General features: G+C 43.1%; 1 protein-coding gene across 2 annotated transcripts; it reads right to left on the bottom strand.

The window, feature by feature from the left end:
- Nucleotides 1-1,519: 1,519 nt before the first annotated feature.
- On the bottom strand, nt 1,520-17,038 carry GORASP2 (golgi reassembly stacking protein 2). Of its 2 annotated transcripts, none has more exons than XM_062004916.1 (10): nt 16,875-17,038; nt 8,738-8,818; nt 7,779-7,982; nt 7,285-7,371; nt 6,712-6,842; nt 5,972-6,104; nt 5,723-5,846; nt 5,293-5,379; nt 3,241-3,336; nt 1,520-2,560 (listed from the first exon to the last, which is right to left on the bottom strand). In XM_062004916.1, the coding sequence occupies exons 1-10, from the start codon at nt 16,935-16,937 to the stop codon at nt 2,241-2,243; spliced, it is 1,326 nt and encodes a 441-aa protein (XP_061860900.1). In that variant the 5' UTR covers nt 16,938-17,038; the 3' UTR covers nt 1,520-2,240. The 2 variants fall into 2 exon arrangements, with proteins under 2 accessions (XP_061860900.1, XP_061860901.1); XM_062004917.1 differs by lacking the exon at nt 16,875-17,038 and adding an exon at nt 16,133-16,220.
- Nucleotides 17,039-18,361: the final 1,323 nt, after the last annotated feature.

The following is an 18,361-nucleotide window of genomic DNA, read 5'->3' as shown; positions in this document are numbered from 1 at the left end:
TCTAGTTGAGAGAACTAAGAAGTGCAATAGTGTGACTTCAAGGTCCTTGCTTCTAAGGTTAAAGTTTCTGACTTCTCACTGTTTATGACTTTTTAAGTGAGAGATTACAGCTTAACATCTGTATCACAGGATCATCTCCAAAGCTTAAGTCATGCCACCTTTAGCAGAACTGCTGACGGTTACACTTAAACTCTGCTTTACTTCCACTGGTCTCATATCTAGCAAAAGGCTGGATCTGCAAAGTCAGCAACAAGGGACTATAAAATAGCTAACACAAGCGTATGACTTCAGACTAAGCATCTGATTTTGTCTGCTACTAGAAACAACTGCACACCACCTGCAGAAGTGCAGCTTGCTGGTGGAAAGCATAGGAACAGGCCAGCTAACTTCAGATATTACTCCACCAAAGGACCCTGCCACACTGTTAAGAACAAAACCACTACCCAAGGATTCTAGTTCAACCCATCTGGTTACAACCAGCAATTGCTCTGAATTCAGTATGTGACAAAACTTCTATTTCTACTATTCTTGGGTTAGAAAAGGAAAACAATGAGGAGGACTTCAGCTGTGGAAGTGTATAAGGAAATTACAGGAAAGACTTAGACCAGGGAGGCTTTATGAAGATCAATACTAACATACTTCATATAGAGCAAAGAAGAGAGGGAACATCCTTCTCGTGCCAAGGTTTAATTCTGAGGTATGTGACATTAGATTTACAAAGGTTAATCAAATATATTCTGAGAAACAGTGACCCCCCAATAGTTAAAACAGCGAGGGGATTTCACAAGCCAAGCAGATGGGAAAACAAACCACTCAGTGTAAAAAAAAAAAAAAGGGGTATTTGAGGTCTGTCTGACACAAAAGGTGATGAAGAAATGTGCAGCAGTGGGGCAAAGACAAATACTTAAGTGATAAAGATGAGACAGAAGAACGAGTATTAGATAAGGCTTCCACTTGAACTAATTCTTTGAGACATTACAATCAGCATTTAGGTACAATTACTGTTCCAGGGATTAGGCTCACTACATGGCCCAAAGGAATGATGGAGCTGGTGAGACAGACTCTAGCTCCAGCCTGCTTATGCTATGGCTGAAATTTGCACAAGGTTGTGGCAAGCACGTGTAAATGAAGTTCCAGTAGTACAGGAGGACACGAACAGGACAGAAGAGCTTTTAACAGCAAGGGTACCTCATACCAGGAGCGAGGGCTATCACCTGGGCACGCAGCAGTTTATACGAGTGTATTACCTACAGTTCATCTGCTGTTTTCATCCTGAACACCAATGAAAAAAGCCAAGTATGAATCATATGGAGGCAGATTTCATGACTCATGGCTGCATCGGATCTAACAGCTAGTGCTGATCCTGCCTGCCATCTAAAAGTCTGGCATTCCCTCTTGGATCCATTCCTCTGGAGGGGAGCCCTTTCACCGCCTCATGCTGGAGAGAGCTGTGCTAAAAACAGTTACATGAGAATTTAAGCATTAAATAAAGAAAGGTGCTGTTTTGTCACACAAAAGATAAAATTCCAGGAATTTATTGCTGTATGTATGCTTAATCCATTAATGTCTTACAGTAGTAATGAAATGCCAAACTGTGTGCTACATTTAACATTTCCTGTACACCTTTCCAAATGCCATTTTACAGTGGGTGTATGGAACAAGGCAGCAGCAGAAACAAAACATGGCTTGAGCATCTCTCAAGAGCTTAAAAAATAAAGATCTGTGTACAAGCTGAATAACGAGATGTCAGTTAACGGGTCACTCAGCAACTTTAATAGAAATATCTTCAGGAAGTTTCGCAGTGTTAAAATTTACAACTCGGACTAAACATTCTCATCCCCACTGTAGTAACAAGATACTTGCAAAAACAAGAACTGTGGTACATAAATGTCACACACAAGAGCTGCTTCAGGTCTATCAGAAGCAAAAGTCGCTAATTATAAGCAAGGACAGGCCTAGCAGGCTAAGGCTGTCAGCCTATATTAAAACCATATACCTCCGAGTTTGGCAGTGGAATTCTATTTACCACCTTGACTATTTTTGGTTACATACAAGTACTCTTCCTCCCCTCCCACCACACACACTTTATAAACCCCCTTTTATTTTTATTATACTTCCATATTATTTACAGGACTCCTAAAGATTAAGTACAAACTAGTATGAAATTAATGATAGTTTGCTCTTCAAATATGTATCCCATGGCTAAATAAATACCAAGCCAATCCAGCACTGATCTGGAGTTAAGATTCGGAAGCTTGTGTGTCTGTGGCTCCAGATGCCTTCTCATTCACTGCAGAGGATTCACTTGATCTGTCAACAATAGTTTCCTTAGAAGCTGGGGCAGCGCTCTCCAAGGGGAGCACAGAGGTCTGTTCCACGTTTACAGCAGTGCCAGGGTCAACTAGAGAGCTTCCAGCGTGAGAAACAGCAGGAAGCAAATCTGCAGGCACTGTAGATGCCTCTGTGGCCAAAGGAAGCAGAGGAACACATTTGGGTGGCATTGACAGAGGTGTTATTCCCATCAGATTCAGAGGTGGCAAGGAGGGAAGGGGTGGCAAACCTGAGGAGAGAGGAAAAAAAGAAGAAAAAAAAGGCAGTGAGCTGTTGCATACTCAGGGATCTGGAGAGATTCTCTCTTTGCTTAAAATTTTCACCTTCTCTAATCTCCTATTTCTCTAATCTTCCTCTTGGAGAGGAAGAAGATTTTTGAATACAGTGTGAGTATAAGTGCAGCACTGACTCCACAGGCAAGTTTCAAGCCTGATGCGTTTCAGAACTGAAGAATCAGAACTACCCGGGGTCTGCCTCTGCCTCCCCAGGGGACGAGGTATTTAATGCCTTAATACTGATGATTGAGATTTTTCTGGCATGCAGTAGAACTGCCAAAAATCAGAGGTTAATGAGAAGCTAATTCCATAGAGCCTTTCTTTTTGCTTGCTCCATGTGCACCTTCAACAGTTTCACTTTATTCAAAGCAATAAATGCAGTATTCATTCATACTTTTGGCATTCAGGGTGTCACCTCTTCATCTGCTGCACAAAGAAACACCTCAGATTTTCTTCTACCCATGAAACTACGGACTCTCACTGTTGACACAATCTCTTTTGAGATCACAAATCAAGTAATGTAAGAGAACAATTAAATACAGACATGGGTTCAGAATTAGTTTATCTAAAGACATATTCCTTGTCTACTTCATCTGGACACCCCCGTTTGCTCTCAGTCTGCAGCAGCGCTTACCGGGCTGGATGATTTCTGGAACAATGTGTGGTGCAGGTAAATTCAGTTTGGACAGATCAGCCAGGTTGGGAAGTCCTGCTGGTAACGGCATCAGACCTAAGAGAAGAGTGGGAAAGTTCCAGATGAAAGTTTTGAAGTGTTTTTTTCTGTTTCTGAATCATTTAAAGTTACATTACATTACTTTACAGCTTCATTATCACCTTTACGTATTTAAATTCACCTGAGTTTCAGGTTTCAAGTGGCACAGCAAAAACAGGTACCTATTTGCAGGAAGTTTGGACTAGCAAATACATAATCCCAGCCTTTCAGATTTTTTCTGAGGGAAGCAGGTTTGCATTCCAAGTTCAGCTTTTTACAAAGGTAGTTATTTCACTGCAGTACTGTATCAGAAGCCCTAACTTGAATGGAAGAAGATAACAGGATGACATATGTAGTATTTCTGATCTCTAATACTGATTATTTTGTTTTTCGGTCTTTTCTACTTAGTTCATAGGTAGAGTTCACTACCAAATACATAGAAAAGGCAAAGGAAGGACTCAAAATAGAAGAGAAACATACAATGAGCACAACACTTCCAGCACTGTTTACCATAGAACATCTTTCTGCTTCTGAATTTTGTGTCTTAAAAAAGAGTTGGATTTCTGAGACAAGGGCTCTATTCCTACTTTGTGTTTAGCTCAGAGAAACCTACTTCTGAAATAAACTGTTGACACAACAATAATAGGACAGAGGGAAAAAAGTCTTAAAAGCAAGGCCATTGCACAGAGATTGATTAGAAACCAGTCATCTTTACCTACCTGCCAATCCATCAGCAACAAAGGCTGACATAATCTAACTCAAAGACCTTTCAAGCTCAGCTACAAGCAATTTTGGTTTGAGTTACTTTTACAATCTGAGAAAAAGTTGAACTTCACAAAAATACACACAGGTTTTAAACCTCCCTTGTATTTAACACTTACAACTTCACTAGTAGGGCCATGCAAATTGCAAGAGATATTCTAATAGCTTCAAAAAAGCAACAATACAAGGTAAAAGGACACATCTTATTTGCGGATTTTGGAGAAGGACTGGGCAAGAAGAGAACAATCGGGAGCTGAACTTCTTAGTAGCTTTCTGTTTTCTCTAAGCAGTACAACATTGAAGTTCTCTGCCCTTGTTTGGATGCACTCAGCTACACTATAACCTTTTTCTCTGTTAGAGAGTATACCTTCAAACTTTTGGACACATCTTTACCTCGTCTCACAGCATCCAAAACCTAAAACTCAGTGTTTTAGAATGCACAATTGGGTCCTGCAGCAGTGCACCAACTACATGGCAAAATCCTCTACAGTCTTCGTTTTACCCACTGTGAATTGGTTCTAGAATACTAGTGCTTGAAATGTTCATTATTGTCAGATAATAAAGTACACCACTCTGTTGAGTTTTGTTATACCAGTTTAAATTACTAAATAATTCAAAACATTAACTGCAACATACAGCTCTGTATTGTTAGCCCTCTACTTGGACTAGGAAGAGTGAGCAAGTTGAGTATTAAAAAGGAGTTTCCTAAAATGGAGGTTTTATGGGTGAAAGGAACGCAGAAATAGGCAAGATGCTCCAACTCAGACCTTTCTTCTGTCGTGATGCCCCAGTGAAAAGGATAAACTGGAAACTGAGAGGTTATTTTCAAAACTATTTTGCAACACACAATTCCTGAACTAGGGAAAGTAATAATATATTGACTGGAGAAATGCTGCAAACAGCAAACCTAATACAGTTCCCAGAAATCTCAAATGCCTCATCTATTGTGCAGGGGGCCCTATCAAAGGTAAACAACTGCAAATGTTGTTGTCAACTCAGTCCTCTGTGCTACAGACATGCCCTGCACATATTCTAAAACCTCCAAATTCTTAACATTGTAGAAGCTGTATAGAGATCTTTAACAGTACATGCATTAAGTTGTATGAAGCTGTATCCTCCCACCCCCAAAAAGCACAAAAAAGATAGCTCTCTTCCCTTGCTCCCTTAAGATTTTTGTTTCAGAAATGTTTTAGGAAGTTCTACCCCCCTCACCTGGTAGTGTTGTTGCTGGGTTAACTGGTGGCACAGAGGTAAGGGACTGACTGACTTGTGGCGGTAATAACGGAACAGTTGGAACACCTGGTGGAGTACACAAGGAAAACAACATTAATTTTAAGCATCTACCCCTTTCTGAAGGAGTACAAATAAATAATTGCTTACTGTTTGCCTTAACTATAAAGCATTGATGAAGAAATACAGTATTCTAAATAGTAAACACTGTCTTTCTGATAGAAGTTGCTTGCAACTATTGTGGAAGCAAGCAGGGCACAGCTACAGTACTCTAGCCTTTGCCACTGAGACAAGTTTGTGGAAAAGAAAGTTTCATTCTCTTCTATCTCCTATTATATTGATAGAAACATCTGTGAATGGAAAGAAGTCAGCAAAAACAGGCATTTCAGAAGTCACTTCCTTCCATACTAACCTGTACTGAGAACATTACTGACAGTAGTTGAGGGGGAGCTGATAGAAAGTCCTGAAAGACTCTGTTCAAGGCCCGTTGACCCAGGGGGTAATGTGGCTGGGGGATTAACTGATGACAGCTGAACCTTATTGAAACAAAAAAAGAAAGTTACATCATTAGTATCTGCTTCCACAAGAACCAACAGAAGCTGAGCAGCAATGTAACATCATAATCCATTTTTACCAAGCCAAAGCAGTGACTACAGCTTACCTCTGTGAAGCCATCTTTGAGGGGACTGAGAGGTGCACTAGGCAACTGTCCCGGGAGAGAAATTTTCTTTCCCTCTTCGAATGGGCGTGTAGGTATCCTATGCAAATATCCATAACCGATACCACAGCCTAGGCTTTTAAAATAGGAACATTTAAAAGTCAGTGAAATGACTTTACAACTACAGACTCCACAGCAAGCAGTGTATGAATGACTAAAGATGTCAACAAGCTTCGAGGTACGTTCTGTACAACTTTCCCCTCCCTGACGAATGTTGCCTCATTTTCTATGGAGAAACAATCAATGAGACAACTGAAAGAAAGTTCTGTAGCTTTAGCAATAAATATTTAGCACTAAATTAACTTCATTCTTATTTAAAGTGAGCAGCTCTGTCCAGTACACAGCTTGGAATTCAGCTCCCAGTTGTTACTTGCAGTCCTCCATCCTGGCTACTGTGCAAGCCTTGAAGAACATACCACAACCTAATGACTAACTGAAGCCTAATGCAGAAAGAACCATTGCACTTGGTGCATTTTTGCAATAGCTAATTTACTGTGTAAATGTACCCCCCTCCCATTAGTAACTAAATCCAAGTTTCAAGTAAATACATTATTTATTACAGCAGAGGCACCTTTGATATAACAACACTCTTTTCCTGTCTTTGTAGAAAACTTCAGCAAGCAGCTTTTAGGCTAGTGCTCTAGGAAAGTCATCCTGTTCCTCATAACATAATATCTCCTTACCTGCCTTCTCCACCCCAGGCAGAATTTGGAGTAATCACCACTTCCCGACAATTATCTGTGTCTGTGTTGTACACAAAAAGTTTTAATGGCTTTGCTTCGTGCGTTTCAATAAGGGAAAAGAGATCTTCAGACTGCAAAAGGATAAAAATGAATAAGGGCTTTCTTGTCACTCAACATTAGAATGATCACTTTCCTAGTCCTAACCTTCTGTGACAGAACCTGGCAATCACTACATGTTGCAGTTGTTGTAATGTCACTGTTTCATCACAAGGCCACTTTACAACATGCTTTGCTAGCACAACTCTGAATGTGTGGCACAATCCAGCATTCAAATGTGCTACTTGAAATATTAATATCACAGTACAAAAAAAAAGGGGGTTTTCTGACTGAAGATATTTAAGAGGAGTTTTCATTTCCAGCATTGCATTTAAGCACAAAGAAAAGGCATCATGCCTCTCTGCATTAACTTACTTCCACTAGTGCTGAACAGAGACACAACTGGGGATATTTCAAATTGCCAGGGGACAATTCTTTTTTTAGTTAACCCCCTCCCCCCCCTTTTTATTTACTTACCTCATTCATGACGGTGTCTGCTCCAATGATATAGTCACTGTGAGGTCTGAGCCCAGCTAGTGCAGCAGGAGAATTTGGTTCCACTTCCTAGTTTTAAGAAGGAAAGTTACAAGTCAGGGCACAGCAGAACAGAGAGATGTGCACTTCAAACGCTTTGAGTCAGACAGACAGACTGGTCAAGTTTTCAACACAATTAGTAGAACAGTCACTGAGCTAGTGAAACAGCAGCTGGATGAAAGGCTCCTTTGATACTGTTACAAGGAGCTCTGAGTATTGCACAAACCCACGTATTTAAATGTAAGACTTGACAATACACTCTCAGACATACAGTTCTGGTTCAGAAGTCTTTCCAAACCCAAAAACCAATGAAGAACAGACCAATTTTGTTTCAAGGCTTATGTACCCCTCCTTGCAAGTTACTTTTCAGTAAAAAGATAAAAACTTGATTCAAGAGTAAGCAACAGTAAGAAAAATACTTGGGAGTCCATACGTACCAAAACATGCCACACATTTTCATTGGCTCCATCAAAGCTGCAGAAACGAATGCTCACACCCAGCAGGCCCTGCCCACCCCACAAGTTGCTGGGGGTCACCGACATTTCCCGTAGTTCCAGCGTTTTGCTACTGTACACGAGCATTTTTACAGGTTTTTCAACATTTGCTTTCAACAGGTCCTTGAGAGTGTCATTGTCTTTGTTCTGGGAAAGTTCAAACAAGACTTTGGTTTAGTGTTCAAGACAGTGAGCTTCCAGTTCTGTTGCCCTCCTTTGCTACTTCGAAGCCCCATAAACACTGTGCGTTATTCAGAGTACGTGCCTACAGCAATTTTATGACCAGCTTCCAGTCGCTTCACAATTCTAGAATACAACTCCAGCCAAAACCTGAGATTTCACAGGAACGGGTCACGCTTTCCAAATATGAAAGCACTTCACTTAAACCTGTGATCCCATGTGCCCTGCAGCTTTTGAGAGGCTTTCTTGCATCCAGCCGTGCTACTAGAAGAGCTGTTCCCCTCCACTGCTGTGATGGTTTGTTATTTCACTACAGCTCTGCTTGAAAGCTTTCTCCCACCATCCCTGCCAAGCTAACAGCTTTGACAACAGCTCTTTCAATCGACCTGTTTGGACTGAAATGAGTTTGCAAGTTCTCACACAAGCAGTTTTACAGACAGAACTAGAGGGACGCTAACACAAGCGGCTAGTGGCAGATCAGTAGGCAGATGTCTATGCCATGTCTGCCTGTCTGAATCCTTATTCTCCAGCTACATTTTTGACAGAATTATAACTACAGGGTGAAGGAAATGAATTTCTGATGCAGTTAGGATTTCCCATTTAAAACTAAGGAGAAATATTCAATATACATTTTAAAAAGACAAATACATTGGTTTACCTATAAAAATAAGATTCTCAAGACATTGTTTATATTCAGAGTCATAAAACAGCAACACACTTACCAATCTTGAACCATTAATGGACACGATAAAATCAAAGAATGGCTCCAATCCAGCTCTATGACCCGGTGAGTTTCCTTGTACCTAAGGTTGAACAAGAATTTAGCAAAAGTGTAACAATGCTGATTCATAGATTAAAACTGTATTTCTACTTGTGCAAATACTACAAGGTATTGGTTTTTGCATGTATGACTTTTAGATGTTCAAAAGTAATCTTTCGGACTGAAAAATTCTTCCCTGAAAAAGAGAGAAAAGATTTAAAAGAATCAGTAATTTGACCCAACAGTAGCCACTCACTGGGACAAGCACTGCTTAGCAGATGCAGCAGATAAACTGTAGATATTTTTTTCAAGAAAGGGGATTATGGTCAAAGGACAAGCTTAATGAATTGTGAAAGATAGTTAAAAAGCAGTATCTTCCCACAGCAGCACCAGTGTCAGAATTTGCTTTTTACCTTACACTTACTAGAGGAAAAAAAGACTCACATCTGTGCAAGCAGGGGTTGTTATGATTAAACATCATCTGTTGATAGTATTCATACACAGAGGGCATCTGCACAACCTCTGACTCATTAACATGCCAACAAGCTGCAAAAAAAGGGACATGTGCAATTTTCCAGCCACGACTGCTCAAATAATTCAGTTACTCCACTAGGAAAAGGCCTAAGAATTGGATACACATTGCTACCAGAAGCTTAAGGTATGCTTGTAATTACAAATGAAGTAACTGAGAGACATTTTGCCAGTGTTGTTTTTTCACTATTACATACACTGCTGACAGACAAAAGTAACTGCAACGTGGCTATCAGATTTTTCCTACAGTCTTTGTAGTAAAGGCTATCTTTCTTTACTTGTAAGCTGATTCATTTTACCTGCTGCCTTTTTCTTTTATTTGTTATGTTCATCTTCTGAAAAAGATCTGAAAAGCATTACCCTTTACAGTGTGGTTTCTTACATTACATGTTATTCTTCCTGACAGAACTGGTACAAATCTGCCAGTTTGGTCAATATCAGCCTAATTCTGCAGGAATTGAGTTTTCTGGATATGACTCATCTAGAACAAAATATTCTAATATGGGGGGGGGGGGGAAAGCTTGATTACTACTAAAACTGTCCTCAGTCTATTTATCTCTGCCCAGCAGATTCATAAAACCAGAGATTGGAAAAAAGTCTGATTACTTGTGGGGAGCTTTCTGCAACAGATGCCAGAAGCTTAGAACATTAGTGTCACAAAACATAATTGTTCATTAAAGAAAAAATAAGCTGAAATCAGTAGTTCCAGAGTCACATTGCACACATTGATTGCTGTCCAAGACTTGTAAAGCAGCGAAAGTGTGAAACTAACATCATTCCAAAGTAAACAACAACAACAAAAATCACTAAGGCAGCAATAACAGTCCCAGAGGTCTGCAAAAAATGTCTACTCAAAATGCTTGCATGCTCCTGAGAAATAACTTCCTACAACTAGGGGTACAGATATTCTTCCTCTGACAAGTACTAATTGAAGGCAACCACAGCTCTCAATCACTGAGGTAACTTGCAGTCCCACCAATGAGACCCAAACTCCTGCCTCTGCATTCCTCAATCCACCTGTGGGTTCAATGTCCCTCTTGCCAAGGCTCACTAGAGCTCAAAGAGCCAGCTGGGCACCAGCTAAGACAGTCAAAGTCCAACCTAAGCTCAATGTAGCAGCCCCTCTGACACTGGCTCCACAGAAACTCCTGGGCACACTGTGGATGTCGCTTTGACATTAGTGGACTGTCCCCAGAGCTCATTTTTAACTTAAGAATTTAAAACTATATGAATTATTCTTCCCAAATGTAGAATGCATTACTTAGTTGGGTACTTGAGGCCTTTCTGATAAAGAAAGCTTAAATGAACAGCTGAATGAAAGCAGAATTAAAGAACTCTGGTTTCTTACAAACATGCTCCATAATTGCATTCTCAAGGTTGAAGTTTCTGTTGTAATGAATTCAAAATATCCTCTCCTGTGATGTGTTTTTTCTAGTAATGAATATAGGATGATCTTGTGCTGTTTATTGCTCTTCCCTCAGTTTAGGGAGGCAAGACAAAAATACTGTAAGTCTCTCATTTCACCACCTATTGCATGTGACACGTAAGAACCTACATCTTGTGGTTTTATTGAGCCTGACATAAAGGCTTTATTCCAAAAATTAAATCAGCAGATGGTTTCAGAAGTTACTGGGAAAACAAGAATTTTAAAGACTGAACACGCCTTTCTAAACTTCATCATTAAAAAAAAAAATCAGTAAAGGCAGCAAACTGATACCATGTCTGACTGTTAGGACTGGATATCTGTCATGGTCTTGACACTATGAAAAGCCGGACTTCACTTAGCCAGCAGGACAGTTGCAAAAGCAGTCCTGACGTGGTCCACTCAGAGATTTTCCTCCAAGTGATCCTCTTAGAAAAGCCCAAACAACAAAACCCCTACACCCTGACAGAACACCCAATGGCCTCTGGCAGATGACGTCCTGAACACTGTGAATTCAGTGACCAGTATTCAAGCTGGTAATATTTTAAAATGAAAAGGAACACCATAAAAAAAAGAGAATTACTCATGTTCAGCATCCACCACCATCAAGCTCACTGACACCTGGGATGTGTAGATTTGATATTTTAAGTAACTTATTGATTATCTGCCCCTAACTAATGACGGGATTGCAAGAGTTTCCAGTTCCAAATTATTATTTTGCAGAAAGTATCTTCCACTGAAAGTATCTTCAATCTGAAGCTGAACATCTTACCCCAAATCCATCACAGTTCTGAACATCTCTGCATAGATTGTTTCTAAGCAGGCATGTAAAAACTACCAGGAAACTGTAACTAAAAGAAATCAAGCTTTTAGAGTTGGATCAATCATACATGCACCTCAGAAGCACGTGGCTGTATCCCTGTCATCACATTTCCTCATGCTGCCATCCAAGGTTTATTCACCAAAAGTTTCCTTTTTCCTTAGCTCGTTTGGGCCCAATGTTACTGACAGAAAAGCATTTTTATGCCTGTCAGTTCCAGAAATGCAAACCAGAAGTTCCAAGTACATTCTATGTGAAAAGTCTCCTTAAAAGAGCACCACACTCAGACCTGCACTACAATCACACTGACCCTATCCAAGCCTTATGTCATGCCACCTTGTTTTCAGCCAGCTACCTGCACAATTCATTACCATCACACAGTGCCAAAGGCACAAAACAGCTCTCTGCTCAAAGCTCTCTGGCCATAGTTCTCTTCCAGGAACTAGAGTAACAAAGGATAACCAGGGACCTTTGGAAATACAAATGCACAAAAACCTTCTTCTTAATAATGGAAGTACAGATTCTGTGTATAGGTATATAAACTCAAGGTCTCCTGAGCAATCTTGCTCTGTGCAGCTTTGCTGTATGCCTCACATAAGTGTTCAGTAACCTGCCTTTGTAATTGAGTAAGAAGTGAGAAGTAATCAAGTAATACCACTTACAACAGCTGTCGCTGCAGGCAAGATACCATCCATAGCAGCTTGGGAAGCCTAGTGCTCTCAAAGCCAGCTGTTGTTTCAGACATATCAGTGACAGACACCTGTGGACAAAGGCCATGACTTTCTAACAGTAGAGAAAAAAAGACAGTGGAACAGACCATCCAGAGAATCTGTGGAACTGCCACCACTGGAGCTCTTTAAGGGGAAGCGAAGAAAACCTCTACTGAGAATGCTAAATGTCAGAAAGCAGAAAAAGGCTGTGTGACTCAGCTTCATACAATGCTGCAGGACTTCAGTTTCTCACTGAGATGACAGCAGGGCCGCTGCACACATAGATTACACACTAATTATGTCACTTTTAGTTCACTGTCAAGAATTAAACAGGGAAAAGGTTTCAAGGTCAAGACACTAATTTTAATCTGCGTTACTAAAAAGACTTATTTTTTGACAAACATATAAAGGTTCTCCTTGCTGAACACCTTTCCCAACACTATCACTCTATGCCTATACAGTATATATTGTACATTACACATTATAATAAGGCTGCTCAGCAACATAACGGTCACACGTTTAAGTCATGGGCAAGCAGTGCTACCATCAATGGAATTAAGCGTGGAAATCCTGATTTTCAGAGGCAGCTCTCACCACTTTGAAAATCTGATAACTTATACTAGTGTTCACTTAAACTTTCAGAAGCTTAGCTTCGAGCACTAAATACACAACTTTCGAGGAACCGAAGCTCTGAAGCTTCCCTCCCCCCCATTAAGAAATGCTTCCTAATATTTACTTTATTATCAACAAAATGCTGAAAGAAGTTTTAGTAGCTCTTCCACTCACGCTGTAACTAGTTATAAAATTTCATCATGTATCATGTATACACAATTTCTGTTAGGTTTGACAGGATCTATTTTACTTCTGTCAGCTGTTTTAACAAACTACGTGGTATAACCGTACTGAGTTTCCTTATGAAACACCCAGTTTCAAGAAAAAAGGCTTTATAACCTTTTTGTAAGAAAACAGATTCCCTGTACATAGCATCAAATTTTATTTTGGCACAGAGAATGTAACCCAGGCTTTTAAAGTGTGTACCTCTCTCAAAAAAGATGTCTCTTGGGCAATGAGTTTGATTTCTACAACAACAAACTGAAGCACTCAAGTTAAAGTCAGAAACTTTGGGCACTGCCATTCAGAATTTTGCAGAACAGCAGACAACACAGTAGGACACAAACCTCTTATAGATAAAAGTTCTTGAACAGAATCACCAAATCATTTAGGTTGGAAAAGACCTTTAAGATCACCAAGTCCAACTGCAAACTCAGCACTGCTATGTCCAGCACTAAACCCTGTTCCCAAATGCCACATCTACATGACTTTTGAATATCTCCAGGAATGGTGACTCAACCACCTTCCTGTGCAGCCCACTCCAGTGCTTGATAATCTTTTTGGTGACAAAGTTGTTCCTAATGTCCAATCTAAGCTGTCCCTGGTGGACCTTGAGGCCATTGTCCTGTTACTTTTTACTTAGGAGAAGAGACTGACCCCCATCTCACCACAATCTCCTTTCAGGTAGTTGTGGAGAGCAAGAAGGTCTCCCCTCAGCCTCCTCTTCTACGAACGAAATACCCTTAGCTCCCTCAGCTGCTCCTCATCATCTTGTGCTTCAGACCCTTTACCAGCTTTGTTGCCCTTCTTTGGACATGCTCCAGCACCTCACTGTCCTTCTTGTATTGAGGGGCCCAAAACTGAACGCAGCATTCAAGATGCAGCCTCACCAGTGCCAAGTACAGAGGTATAATCACTGCCCTGGTCCTGCTAGTCACACTATTTCTGGTACAGGCCAGGATGCCATTTGCCTTCTTTGGCCACCTGGGCACACTGCTGGCTCATGTTCAGCTGGCTGTCAACTAACATCCCCAGGTCCTTTTCTGTCAGGCAATATTCCAGCCACTCTGCCCCAAGCCTGTAGTGCAGGGGTTGTTGTGACATCATCTGTTAGCTGAAGAAAACGTCATTACAACTGCCTGGGCAAACTACAGCAGTTTCACGTTGCTGAAAAAGAATATTGTTTAAAATTGTCCTCCATTCTGTCAAGGATGCACACGATGAAATCGCTTTCCTTGGACAGCACTTGAGTCCTGGAGTGTTCCTATTTCCTGTTCCTAGTGCACCGATAATGAAGCACAGGAGGAAAGTGATATTGTCTGAATATTAGCAGGAGCAGTCAAAAAGATGTAAGCAATCTGCAAAAATTTTGTCAGAAATTAATGATGGTATTGCTCGTTTGTTGTACACATTTCTGCTCCCGCTTGAAGCAAGCAGAGCAAGACATGCTATCAGTTTTGTAGGGAGGCAGCACAGACAATCTAAAAATCTTACTGTAAGAAACCTCTGACTTGTTAACAGTCTCAGTCTGCTCATCCCTCTGGTAACTTGCACTTGGTGCCTACAGACATTTTGAACAACATTAACTCATTTGTTTTGTGGCCCTTTAACATATTGTTCAATTTATCTGCCTTACCCAAACTAATTCTTCCATTAACTGACCTTTCTCTGTTTCTCCAACAACTGATGAAATCTTACAACCAACCACTATACGCTATTTACAGAAGTCTGGTGTTATCACAGAAATCTGACTTGACTTGAATTAGATCTACAACACTGAAAGACTACCTCCAGTTTCCTTTCTCCATTCTCGTTTATCTAATTAAAATACTGAGCTCAGAAAGAAAGCCTACTTAAGTCAGAAGAAAATAGCAGCATTGCTCAGCCCCATGTGCTGCCAAAGATCGGTCCATGTAGATAGCATTTGTGCAGAGCTACTCTTAACAATGTGAGCCAAACACACCTGGCTGCAGAAAACTCACTACAGAATACCAACTAGAAAATTTAAAAAAATAATTGCTCACTCCTGTGGCATCTGAAGACACTAGTAAGAAGATACCACAGTGAAAAAATAAAGACATCAGTTTAAGACAACAGGCAGGTCCTTTCTGAATGTCTCAGAAATCAACTTTGTTAATGTGCACCTGCCAATTACATTTGCACAGAATAGTAATCAAACACTGCCGCTTCAAGTTATAGCAAAAAAGTTACAACTGAAAGGTGTCAAATTCAAGCAAGAAAAAACTCCTTCTATACCTCATGAAAGAGAGGCATCTCAACTTATTAATGTGCTTTAATCAAACGGTACAAACTGATGAACCTCACAAAACTGATACTCTAACTGCACAACACCAAACTGCAAAAGTGGCATTTTTTGGGGAAAAGGAAAAATGAACTGTCATACATTATTAACATTGGACTGTTATATATTAGTAACATTTACAGGGAGAAACAAAGACCACAATGACTTTAGCTTACATGCAAATTTTAATAGATGGAATGTTTGGGTTTGATCAGAACACCACTGTTTGCTTCTGGAAAGCATTACAGTGCATTTTTTAACACTTGAAAGATCTCTTTTTTCACCATAATATTCTATATATAGTTGTAGCTTACTGCTAGCAAGCCAGATCAAGTAAGGATGTACTAATTCATGTGAGCTGAAGTCTTGTTCTCTTCCATGTGCCCAAAATGTGGGGCTAGCTCTGGAGAGAGGTGGTCTCAGAAGGTCTGATGCCAGAGGAAAAACTAGCTCAGCACAGTGTTTACAGTAAGGGCTCTGCCTACAGTGGCAAAAGCACTACAGTATTAGTATAACTCAGAAAAAGTTACTGGATCATGCAGTGCACCAGATTCAAGGACATAGCCCAGGTACTGTTCAGCTCACTGAATGTGAAACACATGCTAAAGAAAGGACACCAAATAGGCTACTCGCAAGAATTTTAATGCAGCCTACAAAAATATTCTCTGGCATGCAAGTTTAAAATTTTATGGTGGCTGTTTGAACAAAATCAATAGAACTAAGAAAGACAGCAACATTACCTTCAGTATGAGTGCAAGTCTGACGTCTGCCATGTAACTACCTTGATCTAACACCGCTGGAGCTACTGTCGAGGAGTGAAGCAGCTATGGCTCAGATTATGATGCAACCATCAAGATAAAGCCTGACGCGTTATCCGGGCCAGGCATCTCGAGTGTTGCAGACCTCAAGCTGCCGTTAGAACGTGTGCAAACCAACGCATCGGCAGCATTTACTCGAGAAGCAGCCTTGCCCTCAAAGGTGGCCCAAAAAGCAGCATCGCCTCCCGCGCACTGGCTCTCTCGGCCTGTTTACAAACCGAAGCGCAGGTGGCGCACCCCGACGGCACAGGCCGGGCCTCCCACATCGCTCCGGCCGGGGTGAGGCAACTCAGGGCCCGTCCGGGCTGCCGCCGCGGGCCGGGACAGGCCGTGGGCCGCGCCGCGCGGCTGAGGGAAGCCCTCCATGCGGGAAAGGCGGCCGGCGGTTCGCCTCTCCGCTCCGCCAGGAAAGGGCGCCGGAGGCTGCCACGAATGTAACCGGTGCCACGAGCGGCGGCGGAGACCCGGCCACGGACGCCGGGAGGCCCGGCGGCCGGCGCTGCCCAACCGCCTCCAGTGACAAGCGGGGAACGACGGTGAGGCCTCCCGGACCGGGGAGTGGACCGGGAGCCCTTCGGGAGCGCGGACCCAGGGAGGGAGGGAGAAGCCGCCGAGGGCCGACGCCGGCGCGCTGACCACGGGGACACGCTCCCGCCGCTCTTACCCGCAGGACATGGTAGCCCTCGGTGCCCCCACCGGGGATCTCGACGCTCTGCGAGGCGCCCATGGCCGGGGCGGGCGGCGGCGCGGCTGCTGCTCCGCGCACAAAGCCCCGCGCACCACGGACGTGGCACCCGCGCCCTTCCGCCCGCCTGCCCGGGGGCGGGACGCGGCCGCGCAGGGGCTGCCGGGACGCCGCGCCGCAGCGCCTCCTACCGCCAGCGCTCGCTGCCACAGGGAGCAGGCGGAGACCGTACGGCGGCCGCCATGGGCCAGACCTCTCCCGCTCGGCCCCCAGGGGCGCGGAGGCCGTACGGTGGCCACCGTGGGCCAGACCTCGCCCGCTCGTCTCCCGGCGAGGCCGTACGGTGGCCGCCACGGTCTCTGGCCCGGTGGCGCCCGCTGGCGGCGGAGCGCTCCCGGAGCCGGGGCACGGCGGCAGTGCGAGACAGGAAGTTAATTAGTCTGTCTCCGTATTAATGATCTTAAGCGGCACAGTCAAGGGGCGCAAGCGGGGTAGGTCCTGCCCTCTGCCGGCGGCCCTGGTCCCGCCGCTCCCCCTGCGCGCCGGAGCTGAAGCGGCAGGAGCGAGGCCGCGGCACGGCACCGCCCGGGTGCGGACGGGCACTTCACCCCCTTCGGGCGCGCGGCAGCGAGGCCGCAGGGCCTGGCGGGACGCGCGTGGTGCGTGGTGACGCGCGGCTCCCCAGCCCGGCTGTGCGGGGTCGGCTGCTGAGATGCGCCACACGTCCGGCATCGACATCCAGCGCTCAGACAGTTCCATCACTGCGTTTGGCCGGTGCTGTACCAGAGGGTACTGTGACTCGAAGGCTTGGACAGTCTCTCTGAGAGTGTCCCGTGAAACTCTTGCTCCACCGAGCCGTGCAAACCAGCGCCCCCTGGTTCTGGCACAGCAGCCTTTCAGAGAGGTGACCTCTTCTAGTGATCTGGAACACAGTATGGAAGATCCTCAATTGAGCACAGAAGGGAAATTCTCATACCATCACTTCTTTCAGGCTTGTTTCCCTCTCTATTATGGTGTTTTACTGGTTGGGATCAAAAGCCTTCCTGCACTGTACTTGAGATTTACCCCAGTGTTGCTTGCAGAGATGACTGACTCCTTTCCCATGCTTGGCTACCTCCCCGTGCCCAGACGTTTTCCCCAGAGCAGCCAGCCAATGTTCAGGTATTCTCATCAGCGATGGCAAGTTCTACACCGTGTCTGCACGCCAGTTCAAGCACGCACATATCCCTACTCAGTGTCTCTCCTCATCATCACAAGAAGAAATCAACTCTAAAATACCCAGAGGCAGCAATAAAAGAAAGAGAGCAAGGTCAATCATACATAAATAAACTAAATCTTAGAAGAATTTCTGTGCTCTTAATATGAGAAATACATCAGAGTGGGCTGATAAAAGTCACACAAACAAGGCTAAAAATATATCAACTTAAGTCAAATCTTATGCTTCCATGCACACACCATTTAGATTC

The sequence above is a fragment of the Colius striatus genome, chromosome 11 (assembly GCF_028858725.1).
Source record: "Colius striatus isolate bColStr4 chromosome 11, bColStr4.1.hap1, whole genome shotgun sequence".
NCBI classification, from domain to species: Eukaryota; Metazoa; Chordata; class Aves; order Coliiformes; family Coliidae; genus Colius; species Colius striatus.
The sequence above is the reverse complement of the archived record's forward strand: the minus strand, read 5'-3'. Positions and strand labels throughout refer to the sequence as shown.